Source organism: Lepidochelys olivacea (assembly GCF_965140295.1).
Source record: "Lepidochelys olivacea isolate rLepOli2 genome assembly, chromosome: 4".
Classification (NCBI taxonomy): domain Eukaryota; kingdom Metazoa; phylum Chordata; order Testudines; family Cheloniidae; genus Lepidochelys; species Lepidochelys olivacea.
This window is the reverse complement of record NC_140414.1, coordinates 104,830,020-104,852,789: the sequence shown is the minus strand read 5'-3', so window position 1 is coordinate 104,852,789 and position 22,770 is coordinate 104,830,020. Positions and strand designations below refer to the sequence as shown.

Here is a 22,770-nt window from a genome sequence, read left to right as displayed (position 1 = left end):
TTGCAACACCCAGAGGCTTGGTACTTGGCTTGATTCTAGATTTGAGGTACTTCTAAATAACCAGATAAAAAGATATTCTGTCCTCTGCTTCAATTAGTTATGATTTTAAACAAGATTGTTTCAGTGCAAGGTCTTTGCACCTCCTAGATTTGTGCAGATTTGGTCATGTGAGTGTCAAATCAATTGGAGTTGTGCAGCACTTTTAAAATGTATGGGTCTGTTTTCATGAGAAACATTTTCTCAATCTGCTTATGTAGTTTGTGTGAGCACTGAATATTATTGAAAGAGGAAGATGAATTATATTGAGTTGGTCTGTATTTTTTCTCTTCTGGTACAGCATGCATTGAGCAAACCTTGAGTATACAGTCAGAGTGCTGCTCTGATTTAATCGCTTTGATCTGATGACTTTGGGAAGCCCAGTGTAACATGAAAAGTGTCCATTGTTAGTATTTGTAACACATCAAATATGTAAACAAACAAGGTGTTATAAAACAGTTTTACAAAATTCATGATAATGTTTGATAATCTATAGTTATATGCACATACAGTAAGAATTGCACATCTCTTAACTGCTAATGTGCAGACTTAGTCATAACCAAATAGAATCCTTCACTAAATGTTTGATCTGATTCACAATATGTTGGTACCTAATCATAATACACACGTTTAAATACTTCTGAAGCAAATATGGCTTAACTATATAGATGTATCTTAAATTATTGGAAATGTGTATTTTGAGATGCATGATTTTAATATATCAATCTCAGAAAAAGATGGAGTTTCTGTTTGCTTTACTGCAGGTTTTCCTGTAGAAATTCCTGTATGGGAATTTCTTGATCTTTGAGTGCAGTAAATTCTATAGGGAGGAATCATAACTGACTGGCTGAAGTTTTAATTGAGAAATTGGGAAATTACTATTATTGATCCATAGTGCCATATTAAAATTATGACCTATTTTAAAGTTGGCAAAGTAGTATATTGTAGTTGGAAAAAGAATGAGTGATACATGTAGATACAGTATCACCTTTTTATCTGTGTAATGTCATAAAATGCTTGCAAACTTTTCAGAACTAAGGAATTTTAATCACTATTTTCAGATACATGTATAAAAAAGAATTTTTAACTGTGGTGTGGGTAGGGAACATTATCTGGTAACTATATCAGTCTTCAGAGGAGCAACACCACAACTAGATAACCCAGAACTAACACATTGTTCTCTTGTTTTTCTTGTAGTTACTCTGTAGACAATTGTTTACAGTACTATTCTGAAACACAACCAAAAATAAATATGTGACCAAAACAATTATATCCTCAACCATACATTTTAAGGCTCTAATATACAGGTGATGTCCATAAATACCAGGCTGTGTAGGATAGTGTGGTTAAAATGACTAACAGTGCACAGATAGGATTAGAATGCCTTGTTGGGGGAGTACATTATCCCTTTATAATACTTATGTGATAAAAATACATGAACATGGGTTGGCATTCGTTAGGGTTAGCCTACCTTCAGCACAGACACCATTCTACTCTGTGGAAGATGAATGTAGGGAAGGGAGCAGACTGAAGCAGGTGTGGGTCTGTGACATGGATAGAGGTGGGAAGGCAGCAGGAGAGCTAGTTGGCCTACAAAGATCAAAATTTCATCTGTCCTCAGCCGTGTCTACCTACTTCGGGCAGGTGCTAATTTTAAGTCTTGAGCGTTCAATCCACATGCTTAATGGGAGTTTGACAGGCATCAGAAAGCTAGGTAATATTATTTGGGGTAGGATATATAATCTCGTATGTTTACTTTTATAAAAATTTAATTGTGTGTAGAAGACTGGATAACATGTAATGATTTTTGGATTTTCATGTATATCTTTATATAACTGTAAATTCTTTATTGTGACTTTTGTGGGGAGAGGAGGGAGACTTTCTCCATCAATCAGGAGTTAATGCACAATAAAAGTCAAGTTGTTCCTAAAATTCCATAATTCTGTATCCTAGAAATTAGTGAAATGTTAACTCCATAAAACGGATATAAGTGCTTCATTACTATTCTTACCGTGGGCCAAAAAAGCAAACTCTGGAGAATCACAAAACTGTGGTTTCACCCTGATCAGAGTAAACCTTGTCATGGAACAAGTCTCAGCAAGGACACCACAGAAAGTAGACAAGTTTGAAAAGAAACAGGAAAGCACAATCAGTTATTTCAAAATAAATAGCATAAATTTATCCCTACCATTTGGTAGTGTTATGCTGGTAGATGGTGTTGGCTGATTTCAATCACAAGCCAGATTAAAGCTGATGGGTGTGCAAACTAACTTTCATTCAGGTTAAATTGAAGGAGCAATTAAGTACCCTTCTGTGTAGTGATAGGTAGAAACAGAACTGCTACCCAAGGCACTGGGTCATATGGCAAGGACTGAGAAAGAGGCAGATTACATCATATCTGACTACTGCTGGTTGCACCTTTTGCTACTTGCAAAACACTAGGGCTAGAGGATTGATTGGTTGTATCTCTGTGTGTGATGAGCAAAAAGCCAGTAGAAAGTGATAGAAACATTTGTGAGCATGCCCAAAAGGGGCAACAGATTTGAATCTAATTGACATTATATAGGTGTAGTGTCCCAATTGATTAGATTTATATTGTTGAAAACAGTTATGTACATGCAATATCTACAATAAAAAAAGGTTTAAAAAAAACAGTGATGCATAGATAATGGAGCAACTACTGTTTTGTACTGCTTTATAAGTTTTCTTCTTCATCATCATCATCACAAATCTCAAGGAGAGAGAAGCTTAGTCTATGCTAGAAAATTAGGTTGGAATAACGTTGCTCAAGGGTGTGAAAAATCCACACCCCTAAGTGACATTGTTAAGCTGACCTAAGTCCCTGTGTAGACAGCGCTAGGTTGATGAAAAAAATCTTCCATCGACCTAGCTACAGCCTCTTGGGGAGATGGGTTACCTATGCAAACGGGAGAATCTCTCCCATCCTCATAGGTACTGTTTCCACTGAGACACTGTAGTGGTACGGCTGCAGTGGCTCAGCTGTGCTGCTATAGCATTTTAAATGTAGAGAAGCCCATAGCCTCCTTGCAGATTGAGTGCCACCTGGATCAGTCTCTGGCAAGGTCCTTAAGGTGGTCTGGGTGGATATTCAGTTTATGTCCATCATTTGTGATCTTATTGTGCTACCAGAGCTTTTTGTAACTGTGATCACTGGCTATGTAATGGTGTCGTCCCTGTATTTCCCCCCCTCCCCCCGCTCTATGGAGATAGGGTAAGTAGATGGCAGGAGCACAGGGGGAAGGGGACACCCTGATATTAGCCCTTCCCCCCCCCCCCCGCACAGCAAGCAGGAGGCTCCCTGAAGCAGCTTCAAGGCAGAGGGCAGCTGCCGCACAGGGAACTTAGGGGAGCAGGTAGGGGGGCTGCCGGTCCGCCCTGGTTCCAAGCCCCACCAGCTAGCTGCAAAGGGCTGCTCTTTCTGCAAGCAGTGGACAAGGCAGGTGGCTGCCAAACAACGTTATAAGGGAGCATTGTGCAACTTTAAATGAGCATGTTCCCTAATTGTTTCATTTTTACCTTGCTGATCAATGTTAACCCAGAGGACTTTAAGTGAGGAGTTACTGTATCTGCACACCTTGCTCCCACTCATGCTGGCCATGCACCCTATAAGCAAGAGTTTAGAATGTTTTTAAGCAGCAGTGTCCACTGGGGCTGCGCAGACATCCTGTATGCCCTTGCATTCCCCTTTCAGAGGGCATAAAGGGCACAGCAACCCCAATTGCCATTCAGTTACTTCTTATTGCCCATGGCAGAGAGTCGGCAAAACCCAGTGTCCTCTTAGCTACTGTCCTATCTAGAGTGTACTCCTAGTTATTTTTGTCTGTTGATATTTTGTTCAGCCCAGTGGTGATGGGTGGGTGGGAAATTAGGATTACTGAGTCCTGATATCAGGGCTAATTAATTTATCACACTTGTGTTCGAACCCAAATCATAAGGTTTTAAAACCTGTCCATTTGATGATGCAGCAATGCCTTTAAATGTTAGGCATGTTAAGTGTCTGTTTGGGGGAAATCCATATTCCTGCAAAATGTATGGTTTCTAAATCCTTTTCAAAATGCATTCAAAAACCCAGAGAGGCATGGTTGAAACTATTTTTAATGGAGATGTTCATGAGAGGCACGTCAGACTCTGAAGTTCTTTTGAGAGAAGAAATTCCTGCTCCTTCTGCAGGTGAGCCATCTATAGGAGATTGCACTCCGGGGTCTGTTGAAATGAAGAGAGTTCATTTGTCCTCTAAGCCATCAAAGACTGTCTCAAATTCCACTGGAGCAGTCCATGAAAGAAAGGACCACAGTTCTAAGTCTGACTCTCAGTGCCATTCTTTGTCTCTGATACCAAGTAATAAGAAGCCTGAGAGTTGTCACTCCAGAGACCAGGCCTTATTTTCATCATATTCATATTGGCAACAGGAAATGGTATTAATGATGTTCTGTATAGTGCTGACATCAGCCTTCTATATTCTTGACCATGCAATTTTCCTAGTTTCATTACAGTACCATTCTAAACGGGTTCTGTTCTTTAAGAGGTTTGGGCAGTTGTTCAGCTGCTTGAGGGATCTCTTGTGGGATGGGGTTCCACAAAACTTATCCTTTTGGCTCAACACTGTGAGGCTTTTAGAGAAGATAGTGACATGATTTGGGTCGTTGTCTTACTGGAATGCAGATGACACATACATATAGGTCTAATGAAAGCAAGATAAGTTTGTTCAATAGCCTTAGGCTTTCCCAGTGCCAAGCTGGAACCGAGGCTTGTGCGACAGTGAACAAGCTGTGGCCTGACTTACATCTAAAACTTAGGTCAACCTAGCTACATCTCTCAGGGGTCTGAAAAATCTACACCCCTGAGTTAAGCCAACCCAAGCCCTGGTATAGGCACCCCTAGGTTGTCGGAAGAATTCTTCCATTAACCTAGTTACTGCCTCTCGAGGGAGTTGATTTACTACAGCAGCAGAAAAAAACCCATCTATTGCTGAAGCAAATGTCTGTGCTACAGCAGTGTAGCTGCAGTGCTGCTGCTGTAGCGCAGACATAGCCTCAGTCTCAGCAAGTCAGATGTTGGGGGAAAGAATTTAAAGGGAGTGCAGGAGTGGTTGCTTCCACCCTTAGTATAAGGGTGTTTTTTCCATCTTTTTTCAAGAGTTTTGCAATTTGGCGGTGTTCTTGGACATTTATCTACTCCGAGAATTTGTCAGTAGGTAGCACTTGCTGAGTTGTTTTTTTGGTTTGTTTTTTGTTTTTTTGAAAACTGTGCCTGTCTAGAAATGTGTGAAACATTTCAGAGGCAGACCTCACCACAGAAATATCCCTGCTTTTTTGATTTCTAGATTGGTATATTGCAGCACAACCTATGTTTGGCTAAAGCTGAAGATCACTTGAAAGCTAGAGATGATGGAGAATATGCCTGCTTACCTCTTAAGGGGTATTGGCTGCAGGGAACATCCCCTGTATTCAGGGGTGAAAGTAACACAAAAGATGGAAAGGGAGGGGCCTCGGGTGAAAGGGGTGGCTGGCCCGTGCTGCCTGGCCCGTGCTGCCCAGGGCTCCGTTGGCAATTTAAAAGGAGCCCTGGGCCTTAACGTCAGCTGCTGGTAGGCTGATACTGGGGGCCACTTCTTGTCGGTACACTGTACCGGCCCGTACCAGCCTACTTTCACCCCGACTATATTCCTGTTTATTTCTAGGTGCAGGTCAAGATGCTTGTACTTGGATACCACTGTGATATATAGATGAACTTAAATCCATATAGCCTTATATGCCTTAGACCCCGGCTGCCATTGCTTTTCTCTCCAGAAGCCGCGAAAGTTAGCTGAAATGCTAGATTTAAACATATGGGACTAGTAGCCTGGCTTTCTCTCATTAGAGATCCCTTAAATCTAAAATATGCTTTCTCCTTCCCTTTCCCCATTACTGGTTTGTCAGAGATGTAGTCTATCCTTTCTTTTCTTAAGCTTTTACTCATGAGGTTGGTTTGGATAACCCGTGGCATGTTTGATTTTAAGAAAGTACCCTTTCCTTTCTTGCATCTTCAGAGGCAGAAATGTTATGTCTCTGTTAAAATTTGTAGACATGTCCTGACATATGTTATAGGATTTATTTTTCTTATATGAATAAGATGGAGAGTAGAGCAAGGTCCAATTGCTGCTCTACGAAGGTCCCTTCATGGTGCCATAAATCTGAATGCTGTCTCTGCTCTAAACAAAGCTCCTTCTCTTTTTGAAGTCCCTCTCAGGCTGTTGCCATTATCCTCTGGGTGTAGCAAAAAGGAAGCAGAGAAAGGAGGACAGAGAGGGCTTTTTTTCTTTTACCGTAATCACTTGCCTTCAGACACAAGTAGGTTTTTTGTCTGTATATAACTACTTTCTTTGGATTTATATTTTAATCTGATTTTATATTTGTAAATGTCTACAAAAATAGTTTTGCAAGCCTGATAACGTTCCAGAGTGTGTATTTGATCAGTTACAAACATCTGAAGTATGCTGAGGCACTAATCTATGCCTCAGCATAGATGCCTAGTGTTCGTTTGCAAATACTGGCAGTTGAAAATATTTCTATCTTTTATCAATTTTTTTTAAAAGTTTAATTATGTTCTAAAGTTTGAATTACAATATCATACAGTAAAGAGCGATCTTTGGAATTAGGAGAAACTAATCATAGCAGTTAAAATAAGGACTAAAATAGGGACTTTAATTATATTTTGATATTTTCATTTAGTTGACAAGTAAATATTAAAATCTTCTAATGATCAGCTGAGTCTTTTGTCTCTCAAGCCTTGACTTGAAGGACAAAGGAGCTGGTCAGGATAAACAGATAATTGTATAATCCATTTGACAGAATAATCAGATTGAAAATATAGTATTTGATGTTGCATTGGTGTTGGATGATGATAATATAATTGTGTAAAGCCAAAGGGTAGCAGTAGCAGCAACAGGAAAAACACCTGAATAGAAGAGTGCTGGTTTTCAGATCTTGAAAATGCTTCAGTAGATTTTATATATTTCTGTTCATTTGGAGGTTTAATTTTAGGTACTAATTTCCTAATAGAAAATTAATCTAAGATAATAAATACCAAATAATAGAGACTTAGTTAGACTTACCTTTTTAATGGGTGTGTATATATATTTATTTAGCTGTATTAAGTCCGCTCTAGCACTGTGGGTACTTCGCATCCTTATGAAAATGCATAATCCATTTGAATTTTGTATACTATCTACAAAAGTCTAGCACAAATAAAATCTCTCCTACCTCTGCTCATATTCTAGCTATATTTCTTTAGATTGACTATTTGAGGTTAAATAGCATCCTGCTGACATTATGATCTCCTTAGCATAAATTTTGTGTCTACGTTGTAACTAATTATGTTGGATTATCACTCTTCAACACTTGGACAAGTGAAGCAGGCCATATATATTGTCTTAAGAATGTGAGTGACCTGAACTCCTTTTTAAATTTTTTTTTTAAAGGGCCAATATCTTTTCTTCTCCTTCATTCTGATAAATTATTCTTGAGACCTTTTTGTGGGAAGTAATTTATTAAAACTGTCTTGCTGAATTCTTTCAGTTATCAGTCTTGTCCTCTAGTGCAAGTTTAACTATAGTACTATTAGCGCCAATTTGAATTGTTCTGAATGCAGAATTTGGTAAATTAAGCTCCCAGTCATGCACATACTTAAATGTTTGCAGAACCTTGCTCACTTGAATAGTCCTGTTGAAGTTTATAGGACTAATCTTGTGACTAAAATTACGCATGCGCTTAAGTGTTTACAGGCTCAGAGCCTCATGCTTTCAAGAAAATCAGTATTCTATTATCAGTTGATTTGGTGCCTGTCAAATTCTAGGGAAGGGGTTCTCAGGACAAATTTTTTGGTGGCCTTAGAGTGTGGCCACCAACTCTTGCTGGTGACCGCTCTCAGACTTTTTTCCTAAAATCCTTGATGAGCTTTAGGAAAACCAAATAAATATGCACATATACACATTCAAATCATTGTAATTTATTTATTGCTAGCTAGTAAGTTTGTTGTGAAAAGTGATACTTGTATGTTTTGTTAATATCACTTTTCACAGCAGATTTACTCAGCCCTGGCAAGCCTGGGGACAAATTAAGCCCTGGATGGAGGGTTGGGGGAGGCAGTGGGGGCCAGAGGAGATGGGGGTTGGAGGGCTGGAGCCTGAAGCCCTGCGGCCGGAGCCTGAAGCCCCATGGCTGGAGGACGGGGTCCAGGGATGGACCCTGAAGCCATTGGCCGGAGCCTGGGGCCTGCCACTGCGCAGCCAGAGCCCAGGGCTGGAGCCTGAAGCCCCACAACCAGAGCCTGCTGCCCTGCCACCCCAGAGCTGAATCCCAAAGCCTGAGCCCCACCACGCCTGGGAAGGTGGGGAACTCACTGGCTGCCTGCTCCTCCAGCGTTGTGCCCCAGGTGTCTCCAGAGGGGGGCAGGGCCCAACCCCTGCTGCTGACCCCAGCATCCAGGAACAACAGAGAGGGGGAAGGGGGTTCTACTTTGCCCTCCGCCCCACCCCCCATCGCAGCGCAGGAGGTTGTGGCCTCCAGAAAAGCCCCTGGTGGCCGTATGTGGCCACGGTGGCTGCATTTGAGAAACTCTGTTCCAGGGTATCTCCACAGTAAATATTTAAAACTCCCACTAATTTCCACAGTATTATGTTAACAAAGAGAGGACAATGTGCCCTTAGGTAAATTCTATGCTTTTTTATGATTTGCTATAAAGTAGAAAATTATACCTTTTTGACTTTACTATGAAAAGACTTGTTTAGGCATAGATTCTTTGGTCTGCAAGTTAAAGGCCACAATCTTTCAAAGACTTATACACATGCTTAACTAAGCACTGCGAGTAGTCTCATTAAGTTAAGTACATGTGTATAGGCTTTGTGGGATCAGGCCCTCCAAGGGTATGTCTACACTACAGAGATTATACCAGCATAGCTACTCTGGCATAATCCCGTGGCATAAGTGCAGCTACACACACGGAAGGGTTTTTCCATTGGCGTATGAACACCAGATTCCTGAACAAAATTTTCTACATTAACAGAAGCAGTCTTCTGTTGACGTAACTGCATCTCCACTGGGATTAGGTCAAGGGTGGGCAAACTACAGCCTGCAGGCCAGATCCGGCCCCTCAGGGCTTTGGATCCGGCCCGTGGGATTGCCCCCCGTGGTGCTGCAGACCCCACGTCACTCTCAGAAGTGGCCGGCACCACGTTCCTGGGTCCCTGGGGAGGGCAGAGGGCTGTGTGTGTTGCCCTTTCCTCCAGGCACCGCCCCCTGCAGCTCCCATTGGCCGGAAACAGGGAACTGCGGCCAGTGGGAGCTTTGGGGGAGGTACCTGGAGGCGTGGCAAGGGCAGCATGTGGAACCCTGTGTGCCCCCGCCCCAGGGCCTTGCAGGGATGTGGTGCCGGCCGCCTCCCAGAGCGAAGCGGCGCAGCATGGGGCCAGGGCAGACACGCAGAGAGCCTGTCTGGCCCCGGTCCGTGCCACTGCCACCCCAGAGCAGCTTTAGGTAAGCGGCACCGGGCCGGAGCCTGAACCCCTTCTGCACCCCAACTCCCTGCCCTACACCCCCTGCTGCACCTCACATCTCTGTGTACCCCAACTCCCTTCCCTGAGCCCCCCATACACCCCGCACTCCTCCTCTGTCTCAATCCCTTGCCCTGAGCCTGCACACTGCACCCCCTCCCACACCCCACACTCCCTCCCGCACCCCAATCCCCGGCCCTGCATACAATTTGCCCACCCAGATGTGGCCCTCGGCCCAAAAAGTTTTCCCACCCTGGATTAGGTCATCATAGCTGTGTTGGTTGGGGGGTGCATGTTTTGTCATAGCTATGCCGACATAACTTTTTAAGCAAGTGTTAACCAAGCCTGCAAAGTTACTATACAAATGGCATTATGGCATCGTGTGTGTGTGTGTGTGTGTGTCTCTCTCTCTCATATCAAATATGCTCAGTTTCAAAGTTTAAAAAAAAGCTTTTCCCCGTAACTTCGAGTACTACAAATTCAACTAGGCTCTGAGAATTAAGGTAGATTCTTTTCTTTTTGTGTTTTCTCCGTAATAAAGTTTCTGCAAACTAAATGTAGGCCATTAGTTGCTTCTGTGCAATCCTGTTAATTTACATTGAAGATCCTGGTGAAGTTTATCTAATCCAAATGCATACATAACATCCTATTACAAAAAACGGTGGATTATGATTTAATATAATTTAGGCACAAACTGTTAAAACATATGCTTTATTATCATTTTGGGGGAAATTGTGTGGAAAATCTAAATTTGTATAATATCAATTTGAGGGAAGTCAAGAAAATTGAAAAAAGCTTTTGTGCTTTTGTTATTTCATAATACAACACAGTTTATTCTCTTATCTTTCTAAGTGACTAAGTCCACAACCTTGTGCCAGAAAAAGCAGTAAATTGGCAGGAATTCCCGGTAAGTCAGTAGAAAGGGCTAAAAAGCATTAGAGTTGGCAAGTCTGCCATTATCTTTACTTGATTTGCACAGGAGCGATTCGAATGTAAAGAAATTACTTTGTTGATATGAACAAAAGATAGAATCCAGGTCAGTCTCTTAGTTGTGTCGGCTTTGCCATGCTAACAGCAGCTGTAAACTTATTGCTGACATGTAAGTAGGTATGACTTTGGTAAGGCAACTTCCATCTTTTCATATGCTGTGTATTTATACCTCCCTACTGTATGTTCCACTCCATGCATATGATGAATTGGGTTTTAGCCCCCAAAAGCTTATGCCCAGATAAATTTGTTAGTCTCTAAGGTGCCACAAGGACTCCTCATTGTTTTTGCTGATACAGACTAACAAGGCTGACACTCTGAAAAGAGAAATAGTTGCTCTCCCTCCTGGGAGTCATGGGGAGGATACTCAGCCAGCATAGGTAGCCAGAGGGAGAGAAGAGGAGAGAGAGGACTTCATTCATTCCTACCTCCTAAAAGTCTGCTCCAGGTGAGGGAGAGAGGGCACCAGTTGTTCAGCCCTCCCTTTCAGTCTGGGGGGAAGAAAGATACTTTGTGGGAGTGGAGGAAGAGACGCATAGAGTTCCTTGCGGGGTTTGGGAGAACAGGGGACTCTGCTGTGGGGGAAAGGAATGGGGGCAAATAGAGCCCATTGTTTGGTGGGGTGAATGGGGGACTCTGCTGTCGGGGGGAGAGGGGGAAAGCTAGAGGAATAGAGCCCCTGGCATGATGTAGAGAATGGGGGAGGGGCGCACACAACTCCTGGCAGGGTAATTGGGGAATCCTGGTATGGAGGACATGGGGGTGCATAGAACACGTCATGGTGGTGGTGAGATAGGTGGACCCTGGCATGGGGGAAGGTTGGAGAGAGTACATGAAGCCCCTGCCAATGGGGAATGGGGAGAATAGAGAGAATTTGGGGGAAGAAGGAATGCAGGTGGACCCAGAGCCCCTGGCATGGGGGAGAGAATGGGGGACCCTGATGTGGAAGGAGGGAGGGAGCAAAGAACCTGTGCCAGGGGAAATTTGGGAGAAATTGAGAAATTCCCTGAAATAGAGGGTCGTGGGAGCATGACACACAGGGAGCTTGTGTGGGGGAATGGAGGGATGCATGGAGCCCCTGGTATTTGCAATAAGCTCAGCCTACAGAAGCAATAAATTGTGCACCCCCTTTATATATTGGTATTCACTGACACTGAAAACTGATATCAGGTATACATGTCCAATAGAGAAAGGGGAATGGGTTTGATCTATGTTTTGTAAAACCTCATGTGACTTCTGTGTATGATGTAAAATAATCATTATCAAAAAAATTCCATGATACTACTCTGATCAAATGAAGTCAGCCACCCAACAAAAGCAGCAACAATAATCTCATCATATTCACCCACTCAACCCTTTTGCTTCCCAACTGCCTAAAAAATAGTTATCTGGGCATGCTTCAAAGCCCAACAAATCTGGGGTCTGATGATACAAATTGAGCAAACTGAAGTACTTCCATTGATTGCGACTATGATAGCAAGTGAAAGTGTCATTCCCTCAAGTTGCCAGTCCCTAAATGATTTTGAGCATTATGGGTTAAAACCAGTGCTTTTATCAGTTCAGATTCCAGAGGATTGTTGACCAACTTAGTCCACGTGGACTGGAAGTCACACTCTGCCTTTTAAAAACCCTGAATATTTTTAAACGCGTTTTCCTGATTGCGCACCTTGGCGAGCTCACCTAGTAGCTCTCCTCTGTTGTGTGCAGCTGCCCAATTGACTATGCAAGCTCCATGCACTAGATGCACTCCTGCCTGGAGTAGACAGGAGGTATTGGATCTCCTGGGCCTGTAGGAAAGAGACTATGTAGGCACAACGATAGACCAGCTGTAGAAATGTGGACATTAAGAAAAGATTGCACATAGAATATATAATATACAAATAGTAAATGAAACCATGAATTCATACTTCTGTGGCTCTTTTGGGTAATGTTGATCGCTAATTTGGCTCCTTGAACCACTGAGGTCCGAGTATCACTGGTCTATTGAGTTCCACCAGCCAAGCACGGATAAGCCTGATGAAGGGGCAAGAACCTCAGGTAAGTATATGCATATATTTTTCCTTACAGTGCTTAAATGTAAAGATGGTGCCCAGCTCAGTCCCAAGTTAGCAGGGCAAAAGTATCAGCTTTTCACTGTTTTACTCATAGGAGAAGAGAGAGCAGTGTGACACTATATGGAATATGTGGAACACTGTGATATTATTAATATCAGTGTTATAAAATTGCAATGAATTGTGCCGAAGATTCCATGTAAGATGTCAGGGAAATGTTATAATTTGCCCAGTATGATGATCTTGTTTATATGTTTGTATCACATTTGTATTGTGATTTATAGATTTGTAGGGAATATCTGTATTTCAAACTTGTGCTGTGAATCTGGATGATACCCCAAACAGATTGGCACCAGCACTGCCTAGCCTGTTCGATGGCCCATCAAGGGTCATCAACTGTACAATGAATCCACTGAAAGGAACTAGGGGATACACCTTATGAGTCAGCAAGCCATGTGGTATGCTTCTGGACAGAACTCTAAGGCTTTCCATGCTATGTGCTGTACAATTTGTGTTTGGGACACAGGAAGTACAAGTCACATGACAAAAGAATATAAAAGGCATCTAGCTGCATCATCTCCATTTTGTTTTCAGTCCTGCTTCTTACCTCTGGAGTAACTTTTTTACAAACTGAAGCTCTGAATAAAGGACTGAATACTCATCCAAGCTGTGGGTATGTTCCAGAGGAACGTTCATGTCAGCAAACTCACCAATACTGCTAAGAACCTGATATATGGACTTTGAAGTCTCTGTATGTATTTGATGGCTTTACCATTTAACAACTCTCTTCTTGTTCTTTCTTTTTTTCTTTACAATAAACCTTTAGTTTTAGGTGCTAAAGAATTGGCTGCAGTGTGGTATTTTGGATAAGATCCAAACTAATATTGATCTGGTAACATGGCTGACATTTTGGAGTCAGAAGAACATTTTGTTTGTGACCAGAGTTTTAAATAACTTCTTGCTTACTGGAGCTATGTGCTAATTAGGAGCCAGAGAACTGGAATGCAATAAAGGGGCTGTGTGAGTTCTTGATAACCAGTGTGGGGGATCAGAAGTGCAGTTTGTGACTGGTTGGTGAGTTTAACTTCAGTGTTACTCCCAAAACTGGTGATTATCTGCTCTCCCTTTTGCAGTCTGCACTGCTCTTGGCATTTTCAGTGAGGACTGCCCCAGGCAGTACAAGCAGTACAGCGAAAGGCAGAACTATCTGGTTTTCATTCTTCTGTAGGACTAGGCAGGGGGGCCATGTGGAGCAGTTTGTTTATGTACATAGAGCTATCCCTTGTATTCTCCTGAGAGATCTTGATGAAACTTTCACAGAGATATTCAGTGATCCTCTCCTGAAGGTTTCTAGGGATGATAGCCTTATTTTTTCCTTCTTGGTAGGAAACTTTCCCACACAATTCCGCACTGATTTCAGCAAGCACCATTGGAGTAAACAGGCTAGTGGCACGCGGCCAGGGTGTCTTCAGGGCACCAGCAACAGCTGTGCTCTCTGCCTTTGTTACCTTCAGGAGTATCAGCTACAGTCACCACTGCCTGTTGAAAATAGTGCCAGTGTTCAGTGCCATTGCCTTATACTCGTATCTATGGTTATGGGAGCCAAAATTTTATCATTTAATGCAACCAGCAATTTCCCTCCTTCTTCCTCCCTGCTCTGGCAGGCTATGCTCACGATGGCTGGAGCTGGAGGGTGGTGCTATGTAGAGGTGTTCTGAAGCTCAAGTGACGATAAGGATGTCTTATTAAAAATGATTATGGGAATAAGGGAAGGGAGTTTTGAAACTTACCTCTTCCTTTCTGTTGTAACTGTAAATACAGTGTTTACATCTGTCTTTCATCTGCAACTGCTGTCATTTGAACCTTGAGGTACCCCTCCACACCTGTGGAACATCTAACCCTGATGAGGAGAAAGAAGAGGACTAGGGAGGATATGTTCAGCAAGATCCTGCAAGCAGTGCTGCATCAGACTATGAACAGAGGGCCTGGAGGGTGAATATTGCAGACAGTATGTAGAAGGAAAGAGCAGACAGGAGAAACTCCCAGCAGGAAAAGGAGTGGGAGATGCACCAGGACATAATAGGGCTTCTCGGATAGAAAGTGCAAGTGCTGCAGATGCTTGTTGACCTACAGGTCCAGAGTCATGGCTTGCCCACCGGTTGCAGTCACTGGAGAACTCCAGTTTAGCAGCTCTCTACATCCCCCCAACATTCCATGTGGCATCGCAGGTCACATCCCTACCCCTACCACTCCACTCCAAGGAACAGTAACTCCAACCAAAGTTCACATATGCCAACTGCAGATCTCACAGATCAATTTATGTGTAGCTGAAATGGGCAGGGATGTTTTCTACCTTTCTAATTTTCAAGTTGTGTTCTGTTAATTTATTTTGGTAGTTTGTATTGTGTTTTTTTTTAACTGCATGTTTTTTGCACCATTTTTGGCATGCAGAAAATTTGTATTTTTTAAATTCATTTTTATTACTTCACAATTTATGCTGCTAGTCAAAGCACCCACTACTTGTAACTCCCACCAGTTACTGCTCGTTTCTTGGGCCTGGACATGGTGCTCCACCGTCTGCTGTGTGAAAATTATGAGATGGATGGCATTATGGGATGGAGAAAGTTGCATGATGGGAACTTGACTCCTTGTTCACAGGCACCTTTTTGTTACTCATTTCTATCTCACAACACGTTGTGAAAATTTCTCAAAAGGCAGTGACCTGGCCAGTGGCGAGTGCCACACTGGAATACCTACCTGTGATGCACTGCAACCTACATAAACATAATCACTGCTGAGTACAAATAGTACCAATGCAAGCAGCCAAGTATGCATGTGGATGAGCAATATGCAAACTGCAGCAGCTGTATGCTGATGTAACTTACATCAACTGAAGTTTGTAGTGTAGCACAGCCTCACTGTCTTTAATCATGGTTCTGATAAAATCCTTGCTGCACATTCTAATTGCTTCTCCCAAGCCACCAGGACCATCTCCTTTTTTTTCTGGATTGAGAGTCTGCTAGCTAGTTTTCAACCAACCTCCAGTCTTACATAGTAGTACTCCTGGGGGAATTCTGCACCACTGCACATGCGCAGAATTCATGTCTCCCACAGATTTCTTCGCTTCCCTGCAGAAAAATCACTTTCTGATGGGGAAGCAAAGGAAAGCTGCAAAACCAGTCATGCACTGCTCCCCAGCAGTGCAGGTGCATTGTTTCAGGCATCCGGAGCAGCCAGGGAGAGGTAAATCAGTGGGGGGCGGGGGGCTGGGGACGCCCCAGCCAGTGGCTTCTACCCTGTGCCAGGCTTAGCTGCTGTTCCTGGCAGGGCTGGGGAGGATGGGACTTCCTCTTCCCCTGCAAGGAGCGGCCAGGGCTGGGTCAGACCCAGCCCCAGAAACCTCTCTAGGTGTAGGAAGCTCTGCATGCCCCCTCCTTCCTGCTCCCATTGCTCCTCAGCCATGGGAAGGGGGAGGGGTCACTGTATGGGGAGCTGCTCCCCCACCTGCCCAACTCCCGTGCATCTGGACCCACCTCATATCCAGATTGCCCCACTAAGCCTCACCACCTGCACCCAGACCCCCCACTGACTCCCCTAAACCTGAACCTACACCCCAGCCAAGCCCCACCTCCCTGCATCTGGAGACCCCTTGTACCCAAACACCCCAGCCAAGCCCCACCTCCCTGCATCCAGACCCCACTTACACCCAGACCGCACCCCCACACTTGAACCCCCATCCCAGCAAGCCCTACCGCACTTGGACTACCCTGACTAGCTCCCTGCATCTAGACCATCTCCCCACCAAGCAGCACTCGGACCTTCACCCCATCAAGCCAGCACCCAGAAACACCCCCCCGCTGAACCCTCCATACCCAGACCTCCCCTTGTTGAGCCCCACCCACTTTCACCTGGACCTCCCCTGCAGAGTCCCATTGCCTCTCCATCCAGAACCCCTACTACAATGAGCCCCTGTTCATCCAGATCCCCCCTGTACCCAGCCCACCCCTCCCAGCTGCCCACGGCCAGATTGCCCCACACAGAACCCTTATCTCCCCACACTAAGCCCCTCCACACTTGGATCCTGCTGGGCTGAGCCTGCCTGCCTACATCTAGTGTGCTTGGCACGGAGGGGCAGAGTCCCAGGGTGTTTCTGGGGCAGGTCTGGCCCTTGCGTTGTGTCAGGGTCGGGTGCAGCCTCACCACCGAGTCCATGTCCCTGGGCGAGGGCTGCAGGGTGATCTTCCACCTCTGTGCAGTCAGTGGCCTGTGCTCCCCACTGTCATGCTGGTGCCTCCACATTTATTTATTAACCATAACATTTGCAGAATTTTGCAGAATTTTAAAATATTGTTTGCAGGATTTTTATTTTTTTGGTGCGGAATTCCTTCAGGAGTAAATATCGGAACTCCTGTAGCAAACTGTGATTTAAAATATCCCTGTTGTTTGACCCTCTATTTTCCAAAAACAAATAGAGAATTCTGACATGGGATTTTAAAAGTTAAATTACTGCTTATAAAATACATGTCTGGATAGCACTAGAGACTGAACTCCTTTCTGCAGAGAGAGTGGAAAAATAAAACTGCATCTGACCAGTGCACTTTAAATTTTACCTGTAGGGTCCAGTTCTAGAGGTCAGAAGATAGTGTGATCTTGATGCCCCTTGAGTCTGTGGTGCCTCTGGCTCCTTGATGATGATCAATTAGTTGCAGCTGAGATTATGGTTTTCATGATGTGTAAATAGACTGAGACCATTAGTGCATTTCTCCTAGGCTACTAAGCAACCATCAGTAATAACTTTCAGTCACTACAGACCCAGATTTGATTCAAACCAGCATGTCAAGATGAAAGGCTCTGTAACCCTTTACCAGTCCCCGAGCCATCTAGTCTGTTTGAAAAACAATTTGATGCATGTCTTGGAATCCTTTCCAGTTCAGATTTTCCTGAAATAGAATCAGTATACTGGAATATTTTAGCCTGTTTTATTAGTGATTTCTAACAGTGCAAGGAAGTGTTTCATTTGCTTTTTAGAATCACAGATTTTTTTTCCTATTTGTATTAGCAAGAGTTAACACAGTAGAGCAGTAGAGATTCTGAAATGCAGCATAGGAATTACGTTCTGTCATTTGTGGTTTAAGAAAAGGGGTGGTATTCAGCATTTGAAAGAGCTTTAATGAATGCTGTTAGTGTTTGTTAAAGCTAATGGTCAGAGGATGTGGAGGAAAGCAATAGAAAGTGCACTGGCTGCTTCAGTGTGACCTGATTACCATTTTTCTTGATTGTGGTGACTGTTTCGCCTTGTATTTTCATCCCAGTATTTTTCATCATCTCTTGCCATTTGTTTATATTCAGATGACATATGATTTTAAAAAAGCGCTTTTATGTATGTGAATGCAGTCCCTCCCAAAATTTGCTTGCCATATGCAGGAAGAGCATGTGTTTCTCTAGTCTTGGTTGGATGCACAAATCTTCTTTTATGTGCATTGCTTCTTGCCCTGTTGCCTAGACGATCACTTGCTTTCATTGAGGATGTCTGGCTCTCGTAAAGAGTTTGACGTGAAGCAGATTTTAAAAATCAGATGGAGATGGTTTGGTCACCAGTCATCAATCCCTAATTCTGGAATGGACAGCCACCGGGAAGACTTCTGGAACAGAGGAGAAAATGCAACAACTGGTGGGACAAAGTTTTTAGATCCAGGTAACCTACCACTACCTTTGGCATCAATTGGTTACAGAAGGTCTAGCCAACAGGATTTCCAGAATTCACCTCGCTGGCCAATGGCATCCACATCTGAAGTCCCTACATTTGAGTTCACAACAGAAAACTGTGGAGATGCACGTTGTTTTGATAGATCAGAAGCAGATGATGGAGCGAGTGAAGAAGAAAATGAATCGGACAGCAGTTCATGCAGGTTAATTGTTGTTTTCCTATTGGGGGAAATTAGTTGTCATTTGATGTCTTGAATGTCATTTGATGTTTCATACCTACAAATGTCAGCTATGATTTATCCTAGATTAAAATGCTTCAGAATTTTCTGATAGTTGCATTGTATCAAAAGTATAAAAATACTAATAACTGGCAGAGCATATAGTTGAATATATTTTCTATGACCAACTTAATATTTAACTTTAATATAGCTAATGTATAGCAAAATTAATCTTTACAGCTGCTGAAAATAATACGCACACAACAGCTTTTCAGGGCTGTTTTTAAAATTACTTTAGAGTAACATTTGTTCTGTGCTTAGCTGTGTTAAGAATTAGTTTTACACTAAATTAGAAAGAAATAATGTAGAGGTAAAAGATTTCAGAGCTATAGAAATCTTAAGTATTTTTGAGAATAAAAGATTCAACTGGAAGAAAATTATTTTAGCTATGAATCTGTTATATTCTCATGTGCATTTTTGCAGTGTTCTTCAATTGTCAATCTGGGCATATAAATCTGTATTTTAATTTCCATATTCATATGTTGATTATGAAGCCGAACGTGAGTACAACCTAAAGAAAAAAAAATATTTACTTCATCCTTTGAAACTGATATATTGCCAACCAGCTTGTTCAGCAAACTAAAACATGAAAAGTGCCTTAAACTGATTATGGCTGTGCTAATCAAATATCTTAAATTGTAAACCTAATTATGTCCATAAAATTATGGTAATAGTTTTGTTTCTGTCTTGCATCTTGTTTCTGGTGCTAAAATAAATAATGTATTATATCACTATTATTTTTATCAAAAGGTGTATGTTAATTGGTGGAAAATAAGTAATATGTTATTTAATTAATCTTTTTTTCTTGGTTATTACCAAAATGTCAGTTTATTTCCATTACATCCTTTATTACTTTGCTCAACTGTACTACACAAAGTAACATGTCTTGCTGTGCTTTTTTTTGTTGTTGTAAATATTAGAAATGCTACAATAGCTAACTTGCCATCTCTCATTAATTTTCATGTTGTTTACTTTCTAGCTTTTAAAATTATTTTGCAGTGACTTGATATTCTAAAGAAGATCATTAATCTTTATTTAAAGGGAGCAGAGTTTTTATTAATAAGCCTATTAGAGATAGATCAATCTAGCTAATATAGTTTGTGTGTTGCATTCCCTTTGGAGAGTGTACCCATATATAGAAAATTTTGTTGGTGCAGGGGCAAACTGATGAGTAAACACTGCACAATTTATGGTTTATATCCTTAACAAAACAAAAATTCTCTCCGTTTAGGAGTCAACATAGCATTTGCTTTTGTTGCTGAATTGGAAACATTTATCAGAATTATAAGGGAATGAAACACTGCATGCTGAGGCTTTATAAAAAGCTATTTAATCTTGCTGTAATAAGTATATTTAGCCATCAACAAAATAAGTTTCAGAGAAAGTACCTAAGAATCTCCTATATGAGGTGATTTTCAGCATGTGTTTTTGTAAACAATTATATGAACAGGTTTCAGAGTAACAGCCGTGTTAGTCTGTCTTTGCAAAAAGAAAAGGAGTACTTGTGGCACCTTAGTGACTAACCAATTTATTTGAGCATGAGCTTTCGTGAGCTAGAGCTCACTTCATCGGATGCATAAAAGTGGACTTCTATGCATCCGATGAAGTGAGCTGTAGCTCACGAAAGCTTATGCTCAAATAAATTGGTTAGTCTCTAAGGTGCCACAAGTACTCCTTTTCATTTTAACTCAGTTTTTTTCATTGAATTCTTCTGTAAAAGAGAGAGAACTTGGCTGGACAGGCACGCATGTGCACACACATACCACCCACCCCCCTCTGTCATAAAGGAGAATGGGGTTCCAAGCCCACTGATCTGCAGAGATCTGTAGGAGAGAAATATCATGTGTGTGTGGAAAGTTCTTGCGTCTGCACTCCTCTCTAGCTGAGTGCCATGTTGTAGGCCCTGGAAGCACACCATGATAGAAGAAATAGTCTTATATTCTGCATGTCTCCTCCCACCATGCCATATGGGAATATGTGGGCCAAAGCAGAAGGAAGAAAGGGATTTACATTGTTTCTGGTGTTATGAAAGTTTAAAATCTTAACATGTATGTTGGGGCCTATACATGAGATCCTTTTTGCTATTGATCATCTCTTACACCTCTTGTAGTGCTGCTGAGTATTAACTCTTAAATACTGTAGGGTGTATCTTAGGGTTGCCAACTTTGTAATATTTAAAAATGGGACACTCCCCTGCCCTGCCTTTTCCTTCCCAAGGCCATGCCTCCCGTTTGTTCCTCTTTCCTCCTCCACTCCCCATTGCTCGCTGCTTTTCCCCCCTCTTCCCCCCCTTACTCTCCCCCTCTGCTCAGTTTGGGAGAGACTCGCCTGCAGAGCTGGGTCACAGAGCAGCAGCTACCCTAGGCAGGTAGGAGGTGGCCCCGGCTGAGTAGGGGGTGGTACGGGTGATGACCTGGTGCCTCCCTGCCCGCATGAACCAGACTTTTGGTGTCTGGTTAGTAGATCTGACCGGACACTGTCAGGTCCCCTATTAGACCGGACTTTCCGGTCAAAAACCAGACACCTCTAGTGTAGCCTAAGCATAGAGAGTTCATTTCACCTCGATATCTCTGGAAGATTGTTAGGGATAGCTTATTCAATGATTAAATAAATACAAATTAAAACATAAACAATACCATGGAACTAACCAGATCTGTGCCAGACATCACTGATCAGTTTGCTAGTATATTGTATCCTTCCCCGCACCCCTCACTCTATTGTCTTTTTAGATTGTAAATTCTTTGGAACAGGGAGCATGTCCTATGTGTTTGTACAGCGCTTTGTGCAAAGCAGATCCACCCTGAAATAATGGTTGTTTGTAGATTTCTCAGTTGTGGATTTGTTTGAACTAGGATGATTCTAAGACACTTAATACTAACTGAGGGACTTATAGAAGGAGTAAGTACTGGTTGTATTTCTCTGTCCTATGAAATAAACCAAAATCAGAATAGACACACTGATAATATGAAAACAAATTTTCCCTTGTAAAACCGAAATTGTCAGCATACATATAAATAAGACAGTTCTCAGTAATTAAGGCAGTTATAGAAAGTGTTAATGTCCTATTCCTCTCCAGAGAGGCCTCACATACATACAGGGGCTAAAAAAAAATCTTTTTTTCTGGATTTTTTTCCCACCTGAGTCAGAAAATTCATTTTAGCATTGTTCTATTGTGAAAGGTGTAGGTTGCTTTTTTAAAAGACCTTTTTACTCAACAGGGGTCTGTTCCTCGTGTATCTTGTGTCTTACTCTGACAGATTTTGAGTTTTGTTTTGTACTGCTTTTCACAATTGTCTGGTGCATCTCTGAGATCTAGATGTCAGTGTCATCTCAGTCTTTACAGAACTAAAGAACTTTTTTTAGTTCCTTCTAATCCCTTTCTATCAGCATTAAATCCTGGTCTCTAAATCTCAAACTCAATGTCATCTTTTATTCTTTTCCCCTGTTATCATGCCCCCTCTTCCCAAATATCCATTTTCCCACTAAAGGGTATTTGCTGCTTCTCCTGGGACCACTAAAATTTATTCTTTTCTTGGCATTCCCCTATTTAAAACTCTTGCCCATGCCTTTATCATTTGTCAGCTTGGGTACTGTAAAATTATGCTTTTTAGCCTTCCTGTTTCTCTTCTCTCCAAAACAGTACAATTAATGTCCTCTCCTTTTGCTCTGTCCATACCACCTCCCTTCAATATTTGAATCCTTTCGCTGGCTTCTTATTTCTTATCTTATCAGACTGAAAGTGGTTAGCCATGATCAAAGCAAGTCTCATCTGAAAAATGTTTAGCACACATGTATACTATTAGGAGCATTTTTGTATGTAGATGCTAGATCCGTGATCTGCCATTAGCACAATACCTTTCTATAGTGTAGACAAGGCCTTAGTCCTCAAGTTCAAGGGTGTATATACTCTCTCTTCCCTTACTGTCTCCTACAACCACCTCTATTCTCATTTCCTCCTAATTTCCCCTTCTCTTCCCCCCCCCCCCCGAGTCTCTTACTCCCTATGTTTCTCCTAGTCCTCGCTAACAATTCCAATATGGCTTCATGCCTGCATTCATGCTGAGCTCTAAAGTTGAAAAAATCTCCTACTTCCTGTTTGCCAAATGCCTTCTCCTTCATATCCGAAGAATCCTTCCGACCTCATTCTCCTTTTCAACAAACT

General features: G+C 42.3%; 1 protein-coding gene across 6 annotated transcripts in view; it reads left to right on the top strand.

Moving 5' to 3' along the window:
* Positions 1 to 22,770, top strand: part of KLHL5 (kelch like family member 5) — a 94,262-nt gene that overhangs the window by 28,468 nt on the left and 43,024 nt on the right. The window contains exon 1 of one of the 6 annotated variants that reach the window (XM_084626960.1): positions 18,045 to 18,533. The exons of 4 other annotated variants lie outside the window; for them this stretch is intronic. In XM_084626960.1, the coding sequence (XP_084483086.1) occupies positions 18,151 to 18,533 (383 nt within the window). In that variant the 5' untranslated portion in view covers positions 18,045 to 18,150. Of the gene's footprint in view, positions 1 to 18,044; positions 18,534 to 22,770 lie in introns of those variants that run through there. One more of the 6 variants, XM_084626959.1, reaches the window with a different exon arrangement.